Source organism: Perca fluviatilis, chromosome 6 (assembly GCF_010015445.1).
Source record: "Perca fluviatilis chromosome 6, GENO_Pfluv_1.0, whole genome shotgun sequence".
Lineage (NCBI taxonomy): Eukaryota > Metazoa > Chordata > Actinopteri > Perciformes > Percidae > Perca > Perca fluviatilis.
This window is the reverse complement of record NC_053117.1, coordinates 35,255,381-35,281,271: the sequence shown is the minus strand read 5'-3', so window position 1 is coordinate 35,281,271 and position 25,891 is coordinate 35,255,381. Positions and strand designations below refer to the sequence as shown.

The 25,891-nt window shown below is 39.6% G+C and overlaps 1 protein-coding gene and 1 long non-coding RNA gene across 2 annotated transcripts; one reads left to right on the top strand and one right to left on the bottom strand.

Moving 5' to 3' along the window:
• Positions 1-12,340: 12,340 nt before the first annotated feature.
• On the top strand, positions 12,341-13,800 carry LOC120561199 (ecto-ADP-ribosyltransferase 5-like). Its single transcript, XM_039804204.1, has 2 exons — positions 12,341-12,535; positions 12,636-13,800. The coding sequence occupies exons 1-2, from the start codon at positions 12,470-12,472 to the stop codon at positions 13,398-13,400; spliced, it is 831 nt and encodes a 276-aa protein (XP_039660138.1). The 5' UTR covers positions 12,341-12,469; the 3' UTR covers positions 13,401-13,800.
• Positions 13,801-23,199: 9,399 nt separating this feature from the next.
• Positions 23,200-25,611, bottom strand: LOC120561203. The gene is made up of 4 exons (XR_005639572.1): positions 25,428-25,611; positions 23,999-24,194; positions 23,425-23,565; positions 23,200-23,319 (listed from the first exon to the last, which is right to left on the bottom strand). It is a non-coding gene; the product is annotated as an uncharacterized LOC120561203 (long non-coding RNA).
• Between the last annotated feature and the right edge of the window lie 280 nt (positions 25,612-25,891).

Here is a 25,891-nt window from a genome sequence, read left to right as displayed (position 1 = left end):
CTGGGTGAGAGCCTGGTCTGTGGTGGGTGCTGAGCAATACAGTACAGTGTCATCAGTATAAAAATGAAATTTTACTTTAGACACGTTATGATCAATGTTATTGATATAGAGGATGAATAGCAGTGGCCCCAAGGCTGACCCCGGAGGCACGCTTTTTGTTATTCTGAGATAGCGAGAAGTGCTGCCCTCCACCTGCACACACTGAGTTCTGTCTGTAAGGTAATTAACAAACCAGCTGACAGTTTGTTCAGAATATTCAGACATATTAACAGTGGGTCAGAGCTCAGTGGCAACTCTACAAACACAAATTCATGCAAATAAAGGTAGACAAAGTTCACTTTGTACTGAGTCTGAACACACCTTGACAGTGTAGAGTTAAAGCTTTGTTCAGAGTTTTAGCCATGCAGCCCCTTGATTCATTTGAATGAAGCCATTGGGGTGCCAACACCAAAGGCCCCAGCTAAACACTGCAGAAAGAAAGATCATCCAGAAAGAAAGATAAACTGTTTGTGTGTCATTCAGCAAGATGCTGCTGTGGACAAATACATAGAAGGACATATTCCTGTTACTTTGTTATGGGAATGGCATAATTCTACTGTTTACCTTGTGACAAAAGATAAAATAAAAACCACTTTGCAGTGTTTTGGCATCTGAAACAAACCTTCAAGATCGTTCACATCTTGCTGGAATCTGAAGTAACAAGCCCCCACCAATGTTTTAACGCAGGTCTGGTTTCAGTCTGAACGCCTGCTAAGCCTGCATCTGAGAGTTCTTAAAATGGCCACAAATAAGAGAATACACTCTTTTAATTCAGGTGCCACCCACCAGCCAAAGCAATGTGCTTTGCCCCTCCAGTGGTTAAGGATACAGTACGTTGTCTGCTGTGTAATAGAGATTACAGCCAGGAATCACCAGCATGTCTGTAACCATTTACTCTTACTTTTCCACCTGTGTTTAACCCGGCATGTTGCACTGAAGTACGCTGTCCATAATCAGTCTCACAGATCAGATAAGACCAGTGTCCACTCATTGTTTACACATCCGTTTTACCCAGAAAAGAAGAAACATACTCTACTTCACAGGTTGGCTGATAAGCACAGAGACTATTTGGCATGAATTCACGAAAATGACATTTCAGTGCAGTTTCCTTCTCCTTCTGATGTAACCTCTCAAAAAAGTCACTCTCTTCCTCTTACTGAGGAAAGCAGCTGTTTGCATCACATGTCTGATGCAGCACAGCATCGTCGGCCTCACTGCTCAGATGGGAAAACTGTGTCAGGATGTCGGCAGCTCACTGTGTAGTCAGCACGGTTGGACTGGAGAGAAACCAGTGGGTGCTCTGTGATCACTGGAGCATCAGAAATATACTCTGGGTCCAGTTCTAGGGCTGACGGTTTGATGATGAGGTGGCTGATCAACAGCAGAGAGGTTCTCTGCTGTTGATCTCAAAAATCTACTTGTTTTGAGAGGTTTCTTCAATCACACTTGTCTGTCTTGTTTTTAAGACACTGAGACTAACGTCCAGAAAAATCCTGAAAGGAATGAAACTGCAGAGTGAAAAGATAGAGATTTTTTTTCTTTAAAACTGAATATGACATTAAGCAACAGAATAAACAGGATTGTTTCTGTGACCAAGTTGGATTTGTCTGTAAAGCTGAGTATAGCAGAGCACTTGATGACCTGGGAATACACGAGCCAAAACGTTAATAACACCCAAGTTTAAAGAAAACGATTATTTTTTTAAATCGTGATTAATTTCAAATTTCTAAAGTTAATCGCGATTAATCGCATGTTTTGTCACATGAATAAAATTCTATTATTTTGCATTTCAGAACAGTTTTTAAGTACATATTAACAATGGAAAGCAATTCTTACAAGTGTATCGTGATTGCGAATCAAATGAATGCAAAGAAAGTTACTTTATAAACTTGACTTTAAAATTTGTAATTGATTCTCCTCCAAGTACCTAACCTAACTGAGCTGAGATGTAACACTAACACTTTACTTATACAGTACGTCAAACGTTACTAGTTGTTGCAACAGCATGTGAAAAAAACTACAAAGTTTGCTAGGCCAAAAAGAACGTTAATCTCGCGATAAAAGAATTGACGCCGTTAAAATGGGTTTGCGTTAACTCCGTTAATAACGCATATAACTGACAGCGCTAAAGAAAATGAAACTCACCTGGTGGTTTGGGTCCATCAGCCACTGGCCTGTCGTACTGGCCCGGGGGCTGGAGATGGGCGGGAAGAAGTACAAAATGTACCTGCACAGTAATGGTATTGCTGGTATGACTCTTTGCTATGCATTAGCCGTATCAATAAAGACTTATTCACTTTTTCTTCAAAAACAGTGCATTGGTTTTCACACTGTTCTGTGAGTAATGGTATTATTGATGAATTTTAATTTAATTCAGCTGAAACACTAAGAAAGTCAAGGCCCATTAATCTGATTTTAAGGGCTTTTTGGAACGAAACATGACGTAAGGTACATACTACAACATACTTTCGGCATTCTATACAAATTTCTCCCTTCCATAACTTTCTTTTGACAGCGATGCTAAGTTAGTTCACAAAATGTGGTAAAATAATGTATTCAACCAGTCAACAGTAACAGAACCGTGTAGGTGCTTGAGCCGATGTGACCATCAGTGTGTGTTGACTCACACAGTCCTGGACAGGATGGAGATAATGAGCACAGTTACAGCTAGCAGCAGCAGAGGAGTCGCTGTAGCCACCGCTGGCATCTCATCTGAAAATAAACATTCCTAGTTCGCTCAGAATCAAAGGATTATTGTGTGTAAATGCATTTATTCCTCTACCTGCAGTCACACTGACTATAACACAGTAAATTAGTGATGGGAAACACTGGGATATGTTATTTTATGTTTTATGTTATTTTGGCTGATTATACAAGATACAAAGAATATTAGTGATTGTTCTATTTTAATTCATAATGTAAGATATAATATTCCAGTTTTCCAGTATTCAAATTTAGATGTCAAATTAATTATTTCTTGTAAGCATGATGAAGAAAAAACTACCACAAAGTTAGAAAATCACACCCAAGAGCCACCAAAAAACAAATCATCGCCCCTTCTTATTCCTGTTTCTCGAGAGGTGATTACATGTCAATATCCAACAGTTAAAATGTTTTCCACACTGCGATCATTAAATCACATTCTGCTTTTAGAAAACCAGTTCAACTCACCATAGTCTGTCCTCACAGGGATGATGTTTCTGGAAACATCATCAGCCAATAGGAGAAGAGAATACTCAGTGTTGGGTTTCAGGTTGTTGAAAGTGAGCTGCCATTGGTCCGGCCACAAATACAGTGCTGGAGAAGAGTGGCCTTTTTTTATACTTAGACAACTTTTCACTAATGCATCAACAGATTCACTTTGAACTTTCTAACAGCAGTGAGAAAACTGTTAACCTACTTTTGCTCTCCAATTCTTTTGTCAGCATGACTCTTTATCTGTTCACTCTGATTGGTCCAGCCTTCCTTTGCAACACCCACACCACTGTCACTGTGGTTTTGGTCACGACCCCCACCTTCAGTTGGACCGGCTCCATCAGTGCTGAGAAAACACACATGAAATCTTCCTGTAAACGTCTATGTGAAGGTTTTCTGTCTTGTGGGAGACCAATATTTCCAGTTAAAACAATGGACCGAATTAATGTTACACAGTAAATCCCCAATAAACAAAATTGAATCTCTGATTCCAATGTCAGCAAAATTCCTTAATAATAAGATCTAAACATGTGCCATTGGGCACAGACTAGTAAGAGACCCTTTGTAGTCGTTTGTGGCCGTTTTGTGTCTCTTTGTAGTCATTTTGGGTCAATTGTAGTCGTTATGTGTATGTCTTTGATTGTTTTAATCAAAACATGCACAACCGAAACATACAGAATGACAAGTATCTCCTCTGCACAGTTGGATATTCCAACACAGTTGTACCTCGTATGACAGTGGAGGTGGTGTTGTAGTCCACTGTGGTCCAGCGGCTGGTGGATGGACGAGTCTCGGAGCGCCACTGAACAGCAAAATGAGTCGGACGGAGGGCGGTAGGCAGAGGGGCTCTCCCATTGGACCAGTGGGCCCTTCATAGCCGGGAAAGAACTGGACACCCATAAGCTTCTGACTGACGGGAGAGCTACAGAATACAACCGCAGGATTGTGATTAACGAGAACAAGATTATCATCATGCATTTTTATCACCATGATCAGCATGAACACCAACATACTAACACAATGTGACTTATCTTGTAAAAGCCTACACGCAAATGAACGAACCACACTGCATCCATCCCTTATGTTAATCTGTTTATCATTTTGCAGAGTGACGACAGGGGAATCTGTCCCAGCTGACACTGAGCAAGGAGCGGGTTTTATCCTGGACAGGTTCTTCACAGAGATCCATAAATTAACTCAATCATCTCAATATTAAGCAAAACACTTTTTTAAAAATTTTGCCGTTACCACAGCGCCGAGAGTTAAGTGACATCTCACACTGTCTTGCACCCTGCACAGTCTAAGATTCATTCTTTTAAATAGCTACACTACAAGTTATAACACATGAAACAAGCAAACATTTCATAATTAAAATAAACATTTGAATGGAGAAAAGTTGTGTTGCAGTCAGTGTTATCTGAACATCATGACACTGCTCTGTTGCTTCCTTCTCTGATAGAAAATACACACACACACACACACACACACACACAGGATATTACATAAGTGGAGAGTGCAAGCTTTACATCTGATATTATCAGTTGATTGCTTAATGCTTGCAGTTGAATTCTTATAATCATGATTGGCAATTTAATAGATAAAACATAGTTCTGTCTATTTCAGTATTTCCATGCAATAGCCAGTTGTGGTTGAATTTTCAGAAATACCATGTTGTGTTATGATGAGACTAAAGGAAAGCATAGACAACATCGGGCCCTTCATTCAGGTCACAGGTCAGGGGACGAGGATATTCGGCCAGTCTCTATTAACCAAACCTGGTTATGTATGTTTGTCTCTCTACAGATTCAAGGAGTCTACGTAGACACTACTTCCCAGAGAGAGAGATAGGCTGGACTAGGCTTTAACATAATATCTTTGTTTACTTAAACGTTCAAGCTAAATGTAACGCCTCCAGCATGAGTTTAAATACACCTTCAGGAAGACAGGAACTTCAGAGAGTTTGGATCACACTGCACACTGTGTTGTGGTTAAGCTTTATTGTCCCCTCAATTGAGTGTTCATTAAATGCTCGTGTATAAGTCATCTCCTGAACCTTCTTCACATATGTGAAATTAGTTGTGCTACTCCTGAGTTTTTCCTTAACACCAGTGTGCCACTCACTGTTCTGTGTTTGTGTGTCAATGCGGAGATGTGCAGCAGGTCCACAGCCGGCCGTATTGAAGGCAGTAACTGATACACTGCAGTTCCCCTCTTCCACCACCAGGAGCGCCATCACGTCTGTGACATTTTGAATTATTCTGTCCTGGAGCTGCTGTTTCTTCACTGGCTTGTAGCTCACCTGGTATCCAAGGATACGACCTCCGGCATCACGGAGGTCAAGGTCCTGCACACAGACAAGACGTTTCTAAAAGACATTGTATACCACATTTGTTTGGAAACATTGAAAGCTGATTTTGATATAGTTTCTGTCTTTTGACACAAAATTAAATTAGTTTTGGTTAGTTTGAGTTTTGTGTTTGTCAACATCAACAAAGACATTTAGGTCCCAAGTAGAAATTGAAGTAATTTTTGTTTTCTTTCTTTTCATGAACCGGTAATGTTAGCTTGTTTCTGAAATGTGAGATGCTGCTTATTGGTGCAAAAATAACACCAACAGCTCAATCACCTTTCAAAGATTTGAGAGAGATTAGAGAGTACTAATCAGGATTTTTAAAAATAGTTTTATACGATAATAAAAATATTTCCAAGTACCTTCCACATGAGATGAAGGAGAAAAGATCCACCAGAGTCTGTTGTCTCCACTCTGTAACACACCTCTGGAGGCCTGGAGGGCACTAGCAAAGAAAAAGCCTTAGTTAACCACAGCTCTTCAAAAATACTGGTTTAATGTTTGATGTCATTGGTTTAGTCTATTGTAGTGTCAGGTATCCTGGATAAGTATTTAAATATAAATCCATGAAGTCTTCGTCTCAGTTTCTCACAACATTTCTTTCCTGTGAATTCAGTCCCCATCATATGATTTAATTCCAGTTTGAATGTAAAGTGTTACCCCTATCCAGCGTCCTCGTGCTGACGTCAGAACTCCAGTCGCTCCAGATGCCGAAGTCCTCTCTGCAGGCCACAGCAGCTCTGTAGACGGTAAACGTCAGGAGGTCTGCGATCTTGTAGGTCAGTGTCTGATCTTGATGTGCAGGGACGTAATCTGGAGCCTAGAAACAAAAAAACAGACAGCAAAGAGTGCAAGAGAGAAATTGACTTTATGTATTCAGTGGATTCGCTCAAGGGGTGTTTTGCAAATGTCACTTAAAAACCTGTCAACAAAATTCAGAGTTATCAGCTATGTCCTAGCAAGTGTGTTGGAAGGGTTTCCAGGCAAAATAGAATAGGAAAAGATGTTTATATGTCATTTTGACACAAATACATATTAAGAAATGACATGTTGATGTTTGAAATTCTCTAGGTTTTGACAAAAATGCAGCTATAAATGTAATTAAAAAAAAAAAAAAAATATCGATTTTCAAAAATTGCACCTATCAATACAGAACAAAACATTCTGTAGCCTATTTTGCCATCAATACTGCCAACGTTGTCTTTGCTGTAATCAAATCAGTAAATATTTATGTTTAACATGAAGGATTCTACTGCTTGAGTGCAGTAAATCAGTGGGAAACATCCATGTGTACAGACAAGGCTAGCAGCAGCAGCGCCGCATCAGACACGTTTCTGGTGTGTAAAGACAGAAAAATCCACACAGCCGCCACGCAACAGAAACGCAACAGAAACGCTACACTCACGCCACGTGAAAAAACAACAGAGAGCTTATTCAATTCAATTCAATTTTATTCAATTTTATTTATAGTATCAAATCATAACAAAAGTTATCTCGAGACACTTTACAGATAGAGTAGGTCTAGACCACACTCTGTAATTTCCAAAACCCCAACAATTACAGTAATTCCATCAAGAGCAAGCATTAGCAGTGGCTATCGCGACAGTGGCAAGGAAAAACTCCCTTTTAGGAAGAAACCTCGGCAGACCCAGACTCTTGGTAGGCGGTGTCTGACGGGCCGGTTGGGGGTGTGATGAACAGTGGCGATAATAGTCACATTAAAGGTCACAGTGACGTCGAAGGTTATCGTGGAAGTTCATGTCATAGCAGGGCACATCGTGTCAATGGCAGTGAAAGGAAAATTCAATGCACAGGCAACACCTCTAGTGGACATTCCTGGAGTCAGCACGCCGATGGCATACTCCCTCAAAACTTGGGCCATCTGTGGCATTGTGTTGAGTGATAAAACTGCATATTTTAGAGTGGCCTTTTGTTGTGACCAGCACACCTGTGTAATAATCATGCTGTTTAATCAGCAATCTTGATATGCCACACCTGATGAATTATCCTGGCAAAGGTTCTCACTAACTCAGATTTTAACACATTTGTGCACAAGATTAAAGACAAATAAGCAAACAAAACTGTTTATATTTTTTTCAGTGGCTTAAATAGCCAATTGTTTAAGAAAGTTTCCAGCGTTGTAGTCCTTGTAATAACATCAACTTGCGATTGGCAAAGACATTTTTCTCTGCTTTCCCATTCTGTGAAGACAGTGGTCCTTCAGTTTAAAATTTGGATTTTTAAATATAATGCTTGAAGAGTACAGTTCAAAGGACACTCATTTAGTCTGAGGTCTTTGTGATCAGGAAATTGCTGTGTATGTGTGTGTGTGTGTGCGCGTGTGTGTGTTCAGTCACTCTGTATAGATGCAGGAGGTCGAGGGGCACAGTCTCTGAGGTCAGTGACACACACTCCCTCGTCCTTCTCACACAGCTTCAGGTCAGAGTCCCTCACCATCACCTCTGACACACAAACACACAGGAAACAAGACAGTACAAAAAAAATAATCTCTCAGCTCAATCTAATCATTGTCTGCAACTTGTGTTTGTTTTGGATGAACACTAAAATGTACCACATAAATGTAAGTGCATCATCCAGGAGTCTTTATTTTAATAGGACAAATTTGCTGGACAAGTTAATTTAGTGGAAAATCTCTCTGAATTACATCTTAAATGTGTATTCTTTCAGTGGTTCTCAACCTAGTGGTCAGCATGTTTGAGTATTTCCCAATCTGCTCAGTTACTGGGATTTTCACGCACAACCATTTCTAGGATTTACAAAGAATAATCTGAAAAAGGAAAACCATCCAGTATGCGGAAGTCCTCTGGGCGACCATGTCCATTCCTTTATGACCACCATGTACCTCTGATGACTACTTCCAGCAGGATGATGCACCATGTCACAAAGCTCAAATCATTTCAAATTGGTTTCTTGAACATGACAATGAGTTCACTGTACTAAAATGGCCCCCACAGTCACCAGATCTCAACCCAATAGAATATTTTTGGGATGTGGTGGAACGGGAGCTTTGTCCCTGGATGTGCATCCCACAAATCTCCATCAACTGCAAGATGCTATCCTATCAATATGGGCCAACATTTCTAAAGAATGCTTCCAGCACCTTGTTGAATCAGTGCCACGAAGAATTAAGGCCGTTCTGAAGGCGAAAGGGGGTCAAACACATTAATAGGGTGTTCCTAATAATCCTTTAGGTGAGTGTGTGTGTGTGTGTCTGTGTGTGTAGGTGTACATTGTTGTACACATTGTACTGGACCTCGGTCCAATAACACTGACATACAACAAAATATTTGAAGTTACTAATCTAAGTCCCTTCCTTTAAACGAATCCAGATCGACCACAAAACCTCTGGGAAATGGAAAACCACCCTGAAGATTTAACATTTGAATAAGCATCTAAATTAGATATAAGGCTTTTGTTACAAAGTATTGTCTCATGATATGGGCAACTCACCATGAGAAAACACACAGAGGAAGCTCATCACAGTCCACGTAGCAAGGTGCAGTTTAAGAGACCAATTGTCCATCTTACTGTAATAGTGAAAATGACAATATACTCAAAAGACCAGCTCATTTTAAACATCCAAAAGCATCCATCCCTTCTCTCCACCTGCTATTTTCCCTCTAAAGAACTAAAGACAGAGAACATGTTATTTTCATGTGTGATGTGATTAAGATATGAGCGGTGGAGGAGGAAGCCAGCAGATAAACTCAGACTGAGCAGCTGAGGTCTGTGTGATCAGGAAGTTGCTTCATAAGTGACACCCATCAACTCAAGTATGTATGTGTGTGTGTGTGTGTGTGTGTGTGTGTGTGTGTGTGTGTGTGTGTGTGTGTGTGTGTGTGTGTGTGTGTGTGTGTGTGTGTGTGTGTGTGTGATTTGTTCCCTCACACCTTTTAAAATATGTATTGGACACTGTAGGTCCTACAATTTCCCTTATTATAAACAGCAGTCTTGCCAATGGAACTGTCCCATCCATCTTTAAACATGCAATAGTTCATCCTCTTATTAAAAAACCGAACCTCGATAAATCAGATTTAAATAATTTCCGTCCCATTTCCAAGCTTCCCTTCCTGTCTAAAGTATTGGAGAAAAATTTTTATGCTCAGTTACTGGCTCATTTAGATAATAACAACATCATGGAAAAATTTCAATCTGGGTTCAGGGCACGTCACAGTACAGAATCGGCCCTTCTTAAAGTTTTAAATGACCTGCTACTGGCTTTGGACGGTGGTAAATGTGCCATCCTAATTCTGTTAGACCTTAGTGCAGCATTTGATACAGTGGGTCACAATATTTTATTAAATTGTCTTGAGGACCAGGTTGGCATTCAGGGCACTGCCCTCAAGTGGTTTGCCTCCTATTTAGCCGATAGGACTTTCTCTGTTAACATTGGCAGCCTTTACTCCTCCACAGCCCCTATTACTTGTGGAGTACCCCAGGGCTCCATTTTGGGACCAATTTAGTTTGCTCTGTATATGCTCCCTTTGGGCTATATATTCCGCCAACACAATGTTTCCTTCCACTGTTATGCCGATGATACACAAATCTATTTGCCGTTAAATCCGGGGGATTCAAATTCGGTTACATCCATTCTTAACTGCCTCCAGGATGTGAAATGCTGGATGGCCAAAAACTACTTACAGCTGAATGACTCTAAAACAGAGGTGATTCTTCTTGGTCCCCTAAACACCACAGCAAGCATAGCTAGCCACCTGGGTCCGCTGTCTCTTAACCTTCACGTCCATGCCAGAAATCTTGATCATCTTCATCACTTCGTTTTGAGAAACAGATCAATTCAGTGGTGAAAAGTTGCTTTTTTCAACTCCGGAATATTGCCAAACTGAAGACTATCCTGTCTTCTGATGACATGAAGACTGTCACCATTGCATTAATCTCCTCCAGGCTTGATTATTGCAACTCACTGTATCTGGGTGTTGGCCATTCCTCTTTGTCTCGACTGCAGCTGGTGCAAAATGCTGCAGCGAGACTTCTGACTGGCACAAGGAAAAGAGAAAGCATCACACTGATTCTGGCATTCCTGCATTGGCTCCCTATCAAATACAGGATTGATTTTAAGATTCTTTTTTTCATTCGTGGTCAGGCTCCTCAGTATATTTCAGAGCTCCTCAGCCCCTACCCCATTTCCAGGCCTCTTAGATTCTCAATTATTTTTAACTGTTCCTCAATCGAGGTTAGTGGGTAAGGGAGATCGTGCCTTTTCTGTGGCAGCTCCAAAGCTTTGGAACAGTCTCCCACTTTGTCTCAGATGTTCCCCCTCCATTGACAGTTTTAAAACGCATCTCAAGACATATTTGTTCTCAATGGCCTTTGGTTGCTCTTAAAGGTTTGTAGCATTTTGCTTTTTTTTTATTATGCTATTATTGTGCTCCTTTTGCTTGATTATAGTGCTTGTGTTGTGCACTTCAATTTGTACAGCACTTTGGTCAACTTTGGTTGTTTTAAATGTGCTATATAAATAAACTTGACTTGACGTGTGTGTGTGTGTGTGTGTGTGTGTGTGTGTGTGTGTGTGTGTGTGTGTGTGTGTGTGTGTGTGTGTGTGTGTGTATGTGTTAGGATTCAAATTTCCTATGAAATGACAACTATTTTTTTGTCCACAGAGCCTCCCATGAAAATGAACTGCACTGGAATGACGAGGCCTGAAGATGCCCTGGATTTCTTTCCATTACACGGCTTCACCTCACCTAACTACCACATAACCTGTGTCACGACTGTTAATAACTAGTTCAATCAACCCAGGGTTTCCCAATCCAGCGTTCACATAAAAGAGGCGGTGTTTACATGACCAATTGCAAACATTTACCAGAGCCGCATATTTTACATAAGAAGAGCAAACTATAATTTTACATAAATATGAAGAACAGAGACACGGTTTTACAGGCAAAAGACAATACAGTTGCTGCTTCCTTAAACAGGAAGGAAAGCTGGCAAAAATCATGTGTATATCACAACGCTATTAATATCACTTCCAATGGTAAGCGGTCGTGAGGGCAAATTCAGCATCAGCAGGATCAGCTAAAACCTGCATCCTAACAAAGCTGAAAACAGGGCCTTATTTTAGAGATACGTGGTTCTTACAGGACAGCAATGCTCCAAACATATGATGATCTTATAGAAGATGATACATTGCTGTAGATTAAACTACCCAACAGTATATTAAGGAGTTAACATTAGCAGGACTTTAAACATCTACAGCAATGAAATGCAACATACACATTAATGCAGCAGTAATATTAATTTAGAAATATCAGATATAATAAACAGTGACAGGGAATACTTTACTGCATAAGACTTGTACTTTAAGTACTTTAAGTATATTGTGATGATAATACTGACATACTTTTACCTGAGTAAGGTTTTGAGTGCAGGACTTTCACTTGTAGTGGAGTAATTATACAGCGTTGTATTACTTTTACTGCTGTAAAAGATCCGAATACTTGTTCAATGTTTACCTGCACTTCGCTGGAAACTGTTTTGAAAGCTGCTTTTTGAAAGATAATACAAAATAAAACAGTATTATGTTTTGTTCCAGTTCAAGTTGTTCTCAACAGGAGGAGTCTTTTTGACTGTCTTTCGTCACAGAGTTGTGACGGTAAGCGATTACTTTCCCATATTTGGTCATGTCTATCCTCAACAACCACCTCTTCCTTATTAAAAATGACACTAATAACATGTTGTACTGTATCTTACACCCACTTTTTAACTTCCTTAATTGCTTCCTATAGAAGTGTACTGTACCCAGACCATGTTGTTCCATTGACGGGTCTTTCTGCTCGACTCAACAAGTTGCCAGAGATTATTTTATCTAACAGCTGTGTCTCCAGGTTTCTGCTTTGGTGGAAGATGGCAATGATGGTCGTTTTGGCAGCAGTGGTTTTCACTTATGGAGTCTCTCCAGGAATTGCAAGGGTAGGGTTGCTTCATTGTAACTGCTGTGCGCTAACATCTGTAAGATGTAAGACCAGAAAACAAGATTAATGTTCTCAAAATGTCTATTATTTCTTTGAAGGACGATGGTGAATCTGGTGCTGTAGCTGGGGCTGGCACTATGGGAGACAGTGTACTTCCACTGGACATGGCTGAAAACTCTGTTGACGACATGTACGATGGGTGCAAAAAAGAAATGAAGAAGAGGGTAACAAAAGACCTGGAGATTGAGAAGGAAGCCGACAAAGTGTTCAAAAAGATCTGGGAAACCTCAGAGAAAAATAAACACATTTTTAAATGGATTCCCAAAGTACTGACACAGAAACAGATTGTAGCTATTTCTTCTTACACTTACGTTGGCATTAAGACAGAAAATGGGTTAAAGAATGTGTATGGTAATTTGAACACTGCAGTTCGAACCCAGGGACCTGAGTACAATACCGCATTCGGGTATCACGCACTTCACTTTCTCCTGACTACTGCTATTCAAGCTAAACGAGTAAAACAATGTCTCACTGTCTACCGTAGAGTCAATGTGTCCTTTAGCCAAGATGTTCAAAACAAATCGTTTCGCTTTGGCTCTTTCACCTCAGCCTCACTGAATGATTACCTCAATGCAGCAATATTTGGAGACAAGTCATGCTTTGAAATTGTCACGTGCATGGGAGCAAAAATCTCCAGCTATTCTAGTGTTCCGAAAGAAAGAGAAGTGCTGATTCCTCCCTATGAGGTCTTTAAAGTCGTAGACATAACGAGGCCAACTACGAAACTTCCATGTGAGGTGGTCTATAAAGTGAAGAGTACAGGCTATGTTTCCAAGTTGAATTGTGCTCTTTTTCCAAAGTAAACACTTTCACGTTTTACATACAGTTAACAAAACATGTAAAATTTAGGACGCACCATTTTAAGTACTGCAAATGATCTGTAATCAAGATTAATGTGAATGTGGATTTATTTGTTAACAATGACATTTCTCGACAATCTCAAATTGAGGTGTAGATTTTCTACTGTGCAACAAGTGTTTAAGAGAAATAAACACTAGCTGCATAAAAATGAACCCTTACAATTGTGTCATTGTTAAACTGGATCTGTATGAAAATGTTTAAATGAATAACAAGAATTTAAATGTCGTAAAAATTGTATTATTGCCCATGTCATCTGTATTTAAATTGGATGCATAACCTGTCCTATATACAAAGTTACTGTATGAAAACTGTCTTAAAAAATTAAACACTCGTGTTTCCTAAGTTGTGCATGCTTATTGAATGTTTAAACACCTCAGTGTCTAACAGCCAAAACAGGAGAAGCTCTGAGTTCATCAACAAGTTCCCATGTTGATGAGTCTCCTGTCCCAAAGCTTGGTTGTATCCAGTCAGATTTCTGAGAGGACTGTCTATATGTTTGAATGGTCTTTGATGCTTTTAGGTTGGAGAAAGTCCAAATATAGCAAATATAGTTTGAGATACTGCGCACAAAAATAAATAAACTCATATGAAAGACTGTAAAAAGACGGATGGAGCCAGAACACATGACATTTAAACACTATAACATATTTAATATTTAACTGCACATTGCTGGAAACTGTGCAGATTTAAAGAGACATTAGTAAGGTTGCATATCATTTGATGTGTTCAGTTCAAGTTTTTCTCAACAGGAGGAGACTTTTTGTCTCTCTTACATGGAGCGCTGCAAATTTTCTTTGAATTTAAATGTAATTGTAATGTGTACGCTAATCTTGCAGAACTGTGAAGATAAGACCTCATGGTCACTGTCATGAACCACCTCAAAGATCGAATACTAATTCAAAATTAGTAATAATTATAATTCATTACATTTATAAAATATAAAAAACAGGCCTTAACGCACAACATGTCAAATACAAAGGTAACAGTTATCATACAAGTGCGCATTTTTAGCGTTACAAACTCATTTCCTGCATTCTGGTGAATTCTTATGCAAACATTTATGGTGTAAATGTCTTTAGTAATATAAAGGGAAACACAAAATGTATGCAGCAGGTATAGAATAATATAATGGATTATATAATGCATGGGCTTTCAAATATTAATTCATAGAGAAACTTTTCTCATTTGATGTCATCCCTGCAGAGTCAACATGAAGGCATTACTCTTCCCTCCCCTTTGTGTTTTTTGTTTGTGGAAATAACCTCTTTAAATATGCCTGTTGACATCAATAATTAATAAGGTACATTATTTCAATGAATGTATAAACCCCTTGACTCCCTCAGATGTTTTTGAGCAAGTTGTTTTGCTCATGTTTAAAACTTTTGCTGAACATTCAAAATATATTCCACATATCTGTTTTTAGTGTTATATATATATATATATATATATATATAAAGAGAGAGAGAGAGAGAGAGAGAGAGAGAGAGAGAGAGAGAGAGAGAGAGAGAAAAAAAAAGAGAGAGAGAGAGAGAGAGAGAGAGAGAGAGCTAGCCAAGCGCCCCCAGTGTATGACACCTATGTCTGAGCAACAGTTGAATAAGAAAATAAGAAATCAGCAGTCATCGGTAAAATAAACATGGAACCTTAACATCAAAATGTGTCTTCTTTCATATTATCTTCATTTAACCCCCATCTGCGGTCTCACACTTTCTCTCGTTCACACACACTTAAGAAATGCCAGACAGGAAATGACTAAAACCCAACTGTTCCTCGTTTATTTAGTTTTTCACTTTCTTTCTTCAAAAGCTAAATTCCAGCTCGTCTGCACTCATTTTTTCTTTTTCTTATAGAAAATGGAAACGAAAAATTGCCTTGTACAAACATTTAAAAAATGACTAACAGCAAAAAAGAAAAAGAATTGAAAGAAAGTAATGCTGTACAGATTGGTAAAGAAAGATGAGTTCTTCCCCTCTGCCTCAGTGCTACTCTCCACACTGTGCAGACAAATACAGCAGTAAACAAGCTTCTTAAGATCACACTCTCCATTTACACACACACACACACACACACACACACACACACACACACACACACACACACACACACACACACACACACACACACACACACACACACACACTGGGCAGGCAGAGGATTGCTGCTGTGGACAAAAAGGCTATACACAAGTAGTTATTCTTGAAGTGAAGTTCAATGATGTTTTGTCAGGTTTCACGACTGCTTAAAATGTCAAGGATGTAAGCTGAAAAAATGTCCTGATTAAACAGATTTCTTTACAGTGGTTTTTGCCTGGCAAGAGAGAGAAAACAAACCGGTTGCATCAAAAAAATATGTTGTTATTTACAAGGGAGAAGAAATGAAACAGACCAAATAATGTCTATATACCACGTCTCCACTGGGCCTCTTTGAAACGTTCATATCATTTCACAACGATCCCACGTTTTAACTGGTAAAACCTTTAGTGTGATTTATGAGTTTAAAGGCAGGAGAATGTGGAATACAGTAAATATATAATCTGAGATGTCATGATAAAAGGAGCTTGGTTCTGAATTTATTCACCCAACACAATACAAATGGGACTTATTAAGTCCACTTATTATGTTAGACCCTTGTTTGATCATCTTGTTTTAAAAAAATATTTATTATTGTGTTTAACAATTAATGAAAGCGTTAAACCTTTTTGCTCAGTTGAGGAAGTTTTATTGAATTTAGCTGTTTCCAAATGAAAAATGAAATAGAGAAAAATTCTGGTACCAAAAGTGAGTTTAATTATATTATTACATACATATTCCCATAAGTGTTAATTATGATATCTGCACACAACAACCAAAAGAACACTTAAGGACGTATTGCTCCAAGGATCTGACATGTAAAGAGCAGCCGTACAGCAGTATTTCACCATTTGACACGTGTGGCAACTAAACTCATCCACTAGTTAACAACAGTAATGTCACAAGATGCACTACCCATTTTTCACCACTAAGTGACGCACTTGCACCACCAATGATGCACAGCAGCTTGGCAAAGCAGACTCAGAAAAATTCATTTACTTTTCTCAACCAGTACAGGGGTTATACATTTGATTATCTTCTTCTCTGTGACTTCACATTTTTGGCATTCGCATTGTCATTTTAAAGACAATACGCTCAGAAAAATTCCCCCGTTGGCAGATTTAGCCTTTAAAAAGCCAGTTGAACCATTTTGTCTGGATTCCCCTCATTTCCTTCACCTTGCAGATAGAGGCGTGCGGTTATTTCTACACTTAAAGGCATCACTTTGGTACAAGCATATTGCTCTTTTACATCCATTCTGATTTGTATGAGCGCCTCACCTCTGCTCTCTCTCTCTGAGGAGGGAAACAGACTTAAGAAGGATTCACACGTGGCAGGAATCCAACCTGTGGCCTTTCTATCAGCGCCTCTCTTAAGTTAATCTTTTTATGTTCATAATTAGGAGTGCAGGAGAGGGTCATAGGTCAGAAAAACTTGATCGAGACTTGAACTTGACTGAGAAAAGTACCGGGTTCGGTACCCAACCCTAATCAACTTCCTCTTAAAAGCAACCAATGAGACCAGCTCATTAAGTTTCATGGATTTCTGTAACTTGTTCAATGTAGAGGGAGCAGCAAACTTAAATGCCTTTTTCCCCTTAGCTCAGTTCTAACCTTTGGAACAGACAGAAGGAAAATTTCCTGGGGACGAAGATTGTCCCCAGGAAAGTCCTGTTACTATTTACACTGATATAGGTCAGAAGGTAGGATGGAAGTAGACCTAAAATAGCCTTGTATATGAAGATATGCCAGTGTTGAAGTCTCCGTGTTGATAGAGAAGGCCATCCAACACATTCATACAGTTCACAATGGTGAGTGAGGGCTTTAAAACCAGTGATGAACCTCAGAGATCCATGGTATACAGTGTCCAGTGCATGTCAACTTTGAGACGAAGCATGCATGTATAAAACATCACCATAATCAAGTATAGACATAAAAGTGACAGCAACCAGTCTCTTTCTAGATTTTGAGGATTGAAGGCAGATTTGATTTGTACTTTGAATTTGAAAAGGCATGACTTTTGTTTTTTTTTAAAACAAGTTTTAAATCATAAAGATTCTGTTGAAGCGTGTTTAAAGCAAGTTGTAACTGGGTGAGAGCCTGGTCTGCGGTGGGTGCTGAGCAATACAGTACAGTGTCATCAGCATAAAAATAAAAACCTGAGGCACGCTTTTTGTTATTCTGAGATAGCGAGAAGTGCTGCCCTCCCCCTGCACACACTGATTTATGTCTATAAGGTAATTAATAAACCAGCTGACAGTTATATATATTCAGACATATTAAATTGTTTAATATAACAACTTCCCATTGTCTGAGGCAATATTTTGTATAACATGGTACTGTTGTGCATGTGTCCATGTTACCATGATGTTACCACTTACCTGGCCTCCATAATAAGTGTCTTTATACCCGCATTTGTAAACAATTTGTACAATAAATGCCGCATGGCCCAAAAGGTTTTGTCTATTGCCAGGCAAATGATCTGAAGTAAACCTATTTGAATGAAATATCTGAATGTGACCCACTTTTTTATAGGGATACTTGCATCTAGGACCAACACACAGAACGCAACAGTGGGTCAGAGCTCAGTGGCAACTCTACAAACACAAATTCATGCAAATAAAGGTAGACAAAGTTCACTTTGTACTGAGTCTGAACACACCTTGACAGTGTAGAGTTAAAGGGGTGATAGAATGATTATATAGAGTATTTCACACTGTTCCTTATGGTCTCCTAATGGGGTATGTAACATTGGTTGGGCTGAAAATGGTCTGGTTGATATTTTATTGGCCCTTATGCATCCCTGTGTTTTGGCCCTATTTCTAACAAGAGCTTTTCTTCCAAATATGGTATGCTCGTGAATATTTAGATGAGCTGCACGCTGATTGGTTGAGCGAATTGCCATACGCAGACATTAGAGAAGCGACAGAATCTCAATCTCAATGTTTCCTTACCAAATTCACTTCTGAGACTTTTTTATGTGAGAAATCAACTATATAAAGCTCAAATATGGGCCGTTTTACGAAAATTGATGGCTAATTGCAAATATGGTAAGACTGTGTCGGACTTCAGCGGCGGTGCTGTTGCCTCGCCCCCCGGTCTGCCTTCCTTCACAGACCCCGGCCTGCTGTGAGCTCCGTTAGGCTGGCAGCCCTGACAGAGCTCCAGGGGCCCGCAACTCCCCTCTTCCTGCTAGCTAAATGGCCCGTTGTGTGAGAGTGAGAGCGCGGCCAGCGATCTTGTTACACCAGCAATCTCTTACCACATGTTACACACAATGTCACGCCACTTAGCTATACAACATATACCTAAATGTCTTATAAAGCTAACAACGGTGTCCGATTAATTCCTATTTGTGAAGTTTAGCTAGGTGTTTCGTTAGCTGCAACTGTCCCTTCAATCCTATCTATGTGTAGCTACAAATCACGGATAGTTAGCTTCATTTTCGGCATAATTCCGAGTATATTTACAGTTAGAATTTCGTCACGTCACATCTAACTAAACCTCTTATAAAGCTAAAAACGCTGTCCGATTTCAAGTTAATGAATTTTTGTGAATTCCGGAGGAGTCTAGCTAGCTCCTTCCAGCCGCAGGCTCTGTCAATGAGACTCGCGGACAAGAGGCGTGTATTTCACCGATCATTTGTTTAAATAACTCAACAAATTATAATTACACACATTATAAGATTAACTGGAACCTGTGCTAAGAGATTGCGGGCGTAACAAGCTCGCTAACCGGGCTCTCACTCACACACACCTGGCATTAGGAAGAGGGGAACTGCAGGCCCTGGAGCTCTGTCAGAGCACCGGCGTTTAGTCCACAAAACGGTGACTTTGCGCGGGTATGAAGTGCCGTGGGTTGCCAGCCGTAACGGAGCTCAATCAAGCTCACAGCAGGTCGGGGTCTGTGAAGGAAGGCAGGCCGGGCAGCGAGGCAGTAACCCAGGCAGCACTGGCCGCTGAAGTCCGACACACAGTCGGACAAAATTTGCAATTAGACATAGATTTTTGTAAAACAGCCCATATTTGAGCTTTACATAGTTGATTTATCGCATAAAAAAGTTTCAGAAGTGAATTTTGTAATGCAATAGCAGAGATCTGCGTGACCTAGATTCAGAAGACTACCTGATCTCAGGTCAGTTGTGTAGCCTATGTAAATGTTGGGGCATGACCGTTCTCTTAATACACCCACGGCTGTGACAAAGGTTCCGGATTTTGAGATGCTTACGTAAGCAACTAGCTTTGTTGAGATTCGCCCGTTTTCAGCGGCAGTTTCAAAATATGAGATTTTCATAGTAAAGGGGTGTCAATGGGATTTTGAGCTCATGTGTATGTCCTATTTACCCACTGAACTGTCGTTATTCAACTATGACAGGGTAAAATCGGTTTTGCATTCTATCACCCCTTTAAAGCTGTGTTCAGAGTTTTAGCCATGCAGCCCCTTGATTCATTTAAATGAAGCCATTGGGGTTCCAACACCAAAGCCCCAGCTAAACCCAGCAGAATCGTCCAGAAAGAAAGATAAACTGTTTGTGTGTCATTCAGCAGGATGCTGCTGTGGCCAAATACACAGAAGCATATATTCCTGTTACTTTGGTATGGGAATGGCATAATTCTACTGTTTACCTTGTGACAAAAGATAAAATAAAAAGCACTGTTTTAAAGCAGGTCTGGTTTCAGTCTGAACGCCTGCTAAGCCTGCATCTGAGAGTTCTTAAAATGGCCACAAATAAGAGAATACACTCTTTTAATTCAGGTGCCACCCACCAGCCAAAGCAATGTGCTTTGCCACTCCAGTGGTTAAGGATACAGTATGTTGTCTGCTGTGTAATAGAGATTACAGCAGGGAATCACCAGCATGTCTGTAACCATTTACTCTTACTTTTCCACCTGTGTTTAACCTGGCATGTTGCACTGAAGTACGCTGTCCATAATCAGTCTCACAGATCAGATAAGACCAGTGTCCACTCACTGTTTACACATCCGTTTTACCCAGAAAAGAAGAAACATACTCTGCTTCAAAGGTTGTCTGATAAGCACAGTGACTGTTTGGCATTAATTCACGAAAATGACATTTCAGTGCAGTTTCCTTCTCCTTCTTATGTACCTCTCAGAAAAGTCACTCTCTTCCTCTTTCTGAGGAAAGCAGCTGTTGGCTTCACGTGTCTGATGCAGCATAGCAGCGTCGGCCTCACTGCTCTCCTCAGATGGGAAAACTGTGTCAGGATGTCGGCAACTCACTGTGTAGTCAGCATGGTAGGACTGGAGAGAAACCAGTGGGTGCTCTGTGATCACTGGAGCATCAGAAATATACTCTGGGTCCAGTTCTAGGGCTGACTGTTTGATGATGAGGTGGCTGATCAACAGTAGAGAGGTGTCTCCATGTAGGTCCTCTTCTGAGGAGGGCTGGGAGTTCAGACAGACCGTGATGAGACTCTTCTCTCCGAGTACGTCCGTCACCTGGAAGTCCTCAATATCCAGGAGGTTTATCACTGCAGTTTTCTGTTGTGGGGAATAATAGATTGGATTTTAATCAGGAAAGAGTCAATGGATATTAAGAAAAGTTTAAAGCCTTAAAAACAGTAATCTTTGAGGGGTTTACTATGTGAATGGAACATCATTAAGCATCAATGAAGAGTTGTAAACAGTCCCCCCTAAAATTTATGAAAATAAAGAGTCAAATATTGTCCGATTTCAGAGATGGATCCCATAATCTGCCATCAATATTAATCAGAGGGGAACCATCATGATAACACAAATAATACTAACAATGACTGACTTAAACCATGTTAAAATGAATAAATGGAAATTCCTATTGACTGGATAAGTTTAAGATGACTCAAAATGTATTGCTGCATAAACTGCCATCAGATGAGATTATTTCAATTAGTAAAATCTACTCGTTTAGAGAGGTTGCTTCAATCACACTTGTCTGTCTTGTTTTTAAGACACTGAGACTATCGTCCAGAAAATTCCTGAAAGGAATGAAACTGCAGAGTGAAAAGATGCAGATTTTTTTTCTTTAAAACTGAATATGACATTAAGCAACAGAATAAACAGGATTGTTTCTGTGACCAAGTTGGATTTGTCTGTAAAGCTGAGTATAGCAGAGCACTTGATGACCTGGGAATACACGAGCCAAAACATTAATAACACCCAAGTTTAAAGAAAACTAGGGCTGTCAAACGATTATTTTTTTAAATCGTGATTAATTTTAAATTTCTATAGTTAATCGCGATTAATCGCATGTTTTGTCACATGAATAAAATTCTATTATTTTGCATTTCAGAACAGTTTTTAAGTACATATTAACAATGGAAAGCAATTCTTACAAGTGTATCTTGATTGGGAATCAAATGAATGCAAAGAAAGTTACTTTATAAACTTGACTTTAAAATTTGTAATTGATTCTTATTTATTTACTGTAAACAAAAGAAAGATGTGTAAATCTGTCATTATTGCACAATTCCTCCAAGTACCTAACCTAACTGAGATGTAACACTATTTGCTTATACAGTACGTCTAACGTTACTAGTTGTTGCAACAGCATGTGAAAAAGTACAAAGTTTGCTAGGCCAAAAAGAATGTTAATCTTGCGATAAAAGAATTGACGCCGTTAAAATGGGTTTGCGTTAACTCCGTTAATAACGCATATAACTGACAGTGGTTTGGGTCCATCAGCCACTGGGCTGTCGTACTGGCCCGGGGGCTGGAGATGGGCGGGAGAAGTACGACTTGTACCTGCACAGTAATGGTATTGCTGGTATGACTCTTTGCTATGCATTAGCCGTATCAATAAAGACTTTTCACACTGTTCTATGAGTAATGGTATTATTGATGAATTTTAATTCAATTCAGCTGAAACACTAAGAAAGTCAAGGCCCATTAATCTGATTTTAAGGGCTTTTTGGAACGAAACATGACGTAAGGTACAGTATGTCTGATTTGCTTTTCAACATACTTTCGGCATTCTTGACAAATTTCTACCTTCCATAACTTTCTTTTGACAGCGATGCTAAGTTAGTTCACAAATGTGGTAAAATAATGTATTCAACCAGTCAGCAGCAACAGAACAGTGTAGGTGCTTGACCCTTCAGATGTGACCATGAATGTGTGTTGACTCACACAGTCCTGGACAGGATGGAGATAATGAGCACAGTTACAGCCTGCAGCAGCAGAGGAGTCGCTGTAGCCACCGCTGGCATCTCATCTGAAAATAAACATTCCTAGTTCGCTCAGAATCAAAGGATTATTGTGTGTAAATGCATTTATTCCTCTACCTGCAGTCACACTGACTATAACACAGTAAATTAGTGATGGGAAGCACTGGGATGTTATTTTATATTTAATGTTATTTTGGCTGATTATACAAGATACAAAGAATATTAGTGATTGTTCTATTTTAATTCATAATGTAAGATATAATATTCCAGTTTTCCAGTATTCAAATTTAGATGTCAAATTAATTATTTCTTGTAAGCATGATGAAAGAAAAAACTACCACAAAGTTAGAAAATCACACACAAGAGCCACCAAAAAACAAATCATCGCCCCTTCTCATTCCTGTTTCTCGAGAGGTGATTACATCTCAATATCCAACAGTTAAAATGTTTTCCACACTGGGATCATTAAATCACATTCTGCTTTTAGAAAACCAGTTCAACTCACCATAGTCTGTCCTCACAGGGATAATGTTTCTGGAAACATCATCAGCCAATAGGAGAAGAGAATACTCAGTGTTGGGTTTCAGGTTGTTGAAGGTGAGCTGCCATTGGTCCGGCCACAAATACAGTGCTGGAGAAGAGTGGACATTTTTTATACTTAGACAACTTTTCACTAATGCATCAACAGATTCACTTTGAACTTTCTAACAGCAGCGAGAAAACTCTGTTAACCTACTTTTGCTCTCCAATTCTTTTGTCAGCATGACTCTTTATCTGTTCACTCTGATTGGTCCAGCCTTCCTTTGCAACACCCACACCACTGTCACTGTGGTTTTGGTCACGACCCCCACCTTCAGTTGGACCGGCTCCATCAGTGCTGAGAAAACACACATGAAATCTTCCTGTAAACGTCTATGTGAAGGTTTTCTGTCTTGTGGCGGACCAATATTTCCAGTTAAAACAATGGACCGAATTAATGTTACACAGTAAATCCCCAATAAACAAAATTGAATCTCTGATTCCAATGTCAGCAAAATTTCTTAATAATAAGATCTAAACATGTGCCGTTGGGCACAGACTGGTAAGAGACCCTTTGTAGTCGTTTGTGGCCGTTTTGTGTCTCTTTGTAATCATTTTGGGTCATTTGTAGTCGTTATGTGTATGTCTTTGATTGTTTTATGTAGAATTGATAAGATTAGTTGATTGGTTGTCAATTGGTTGTGCATCTTTTAATCAAAACATGCACAACTGAAACATACAGAATATCAAGTATCTCCTCTGCACAGTTGGATATTCCAACACAGTTGTACCTCGTATGACAGTGGAGGTGGTGTTGTAGTCCACTGTGGTCCAGCGGCTGGTGGATGGACGGGTCTTGGAGCGCCACTGAACAGCAAAATGACGGCGGGACAGAGGGCAAGGCTGTGGGGCTCTCCCATTGGACCAGAAGGCCCTTCATAGCCGGGAAAGAACTGGACACCCATAAGCTTCTGACTGACGGGAGAGCTACAGAATACAACCACAGGATTGTGATTAACGAGAACAAGATTATCATCATGCATTTTTATCACCATGATCAGCATGAACACCAACATACTAACACAATGTGACTTATCTTGTAAATGCCTACATGCAAATGAACGAACCACACTGCATCCATCCCTTATGTTAATCTGTTTATCATTTTGCAGAGTGACGACAGGGGAATCTGTCCCAGCTGACACTGGACAGGTTCTTCACAGAGATCCATAAATTAACTCAATCATCTCAATATTAAGTAAAACACTTTTTTTAAGATTTAAGCCGTTACCACACAGCCGAGAGTTAAGTGACATCTCACACTGTCTCGCACCCTGCACAGTCTAAGATTCATTCTTTTAAATAGCTACACTACAAGTTATAACACATGAAACAAGCAAACATTTCATAATTAAAATAAACATTTGAATGGAGAAAAGTTGTGTTGCAGTCAGTGTTATCTGAACATCATGACACTGCTCTGTTGCTTCCTTCTCTGATAGAAAATACACACACACACACACACACACACAGGATATTACATAAGTGGAGAGTGCAAGCTTTACATCTGATATTGTCAGTTGATTGCTTAATGCTTGCAGTTGAATTCTTATAGTCATGATTGGCAATTTAATAGATAAAACATAGTTCTGTCTATTTCAGTATTTCCATGCAATAGCCAGTTGTGGTTGAATTTTCAGAAACACCATGTTGTGTTATGATGAGACTAAAGGAAAGCATAGACAACATCGGGCCCTTCATTCAGGTCACAGGTCAGGGGACGAGGATATTCGGCCAGTCTCTATTAACCAAACCTGGTTATGTGTTATTATGTTTGTCTCTCTACAGATTCAAGGAGTCTACGTAGACAGCTGCATGGTAACGGAATGTCTTCTTTTGGAGGTCAGTTGGCCAGCCAAACTTTTGCATACTTCCCAGAGAGAGAGATTGGCTGAACTAGGCTTTAACATAATATATTTGTTTACTTAAACGTTCAAGCTAAATGTAACGCCTCCAGCATGAGTTTAAATACACCTTCAGGAAGACAGGAACTTCAGAGAGATTTGATCACACTGCACACTGCGTTGTGGTTAAGCTTTATTGTCTCCTCAATTGAGTGTTCATTAAATGCTCCTGTATAAGTCATCTCCTGAACCTTCTTCACATAAATGAGTTGTGCTGCTCCTAAGTGTTTTTCCTTAACACCAGTGTGCCACTCACTGTTCTGTGTTTGTGTGTCAATGCGGAGATGTGCAGCAGGTCCACAGCCGGCCGTATTGAAGGCAGTAACTGTGACACTGCAGTTCCCTCTTCCACCACCAGGAGCGCCGTCACGTCTGTGACATTTTGAATTATTCTGTCCTGCAGCTGCTGCTTCTGGTGGCTTGTAGCTCACCTGGTATCCAAGGATACGACCTCCGGCATCATGGAGGTCAAGGTCCTGCAGACAGACAGGACGTTTCCAAAAGACATTGTATACCACATTTGTTTGGAAACATTGAAAGCTGATTTTGATATAGTTTCTGTCTTTTGACACAAAATTAAATTAGTTTTGGTTAGTTTGATTTTTGTGTTTGTCACAAATCAACAAAGAGATTTAGGTCCACAATTAAATTTGAAGTAATTTTTGTCATGCATTCTTAATTTGTTCTTAAATTTGTTATCTTTCTTTTCAAAAACAGGTA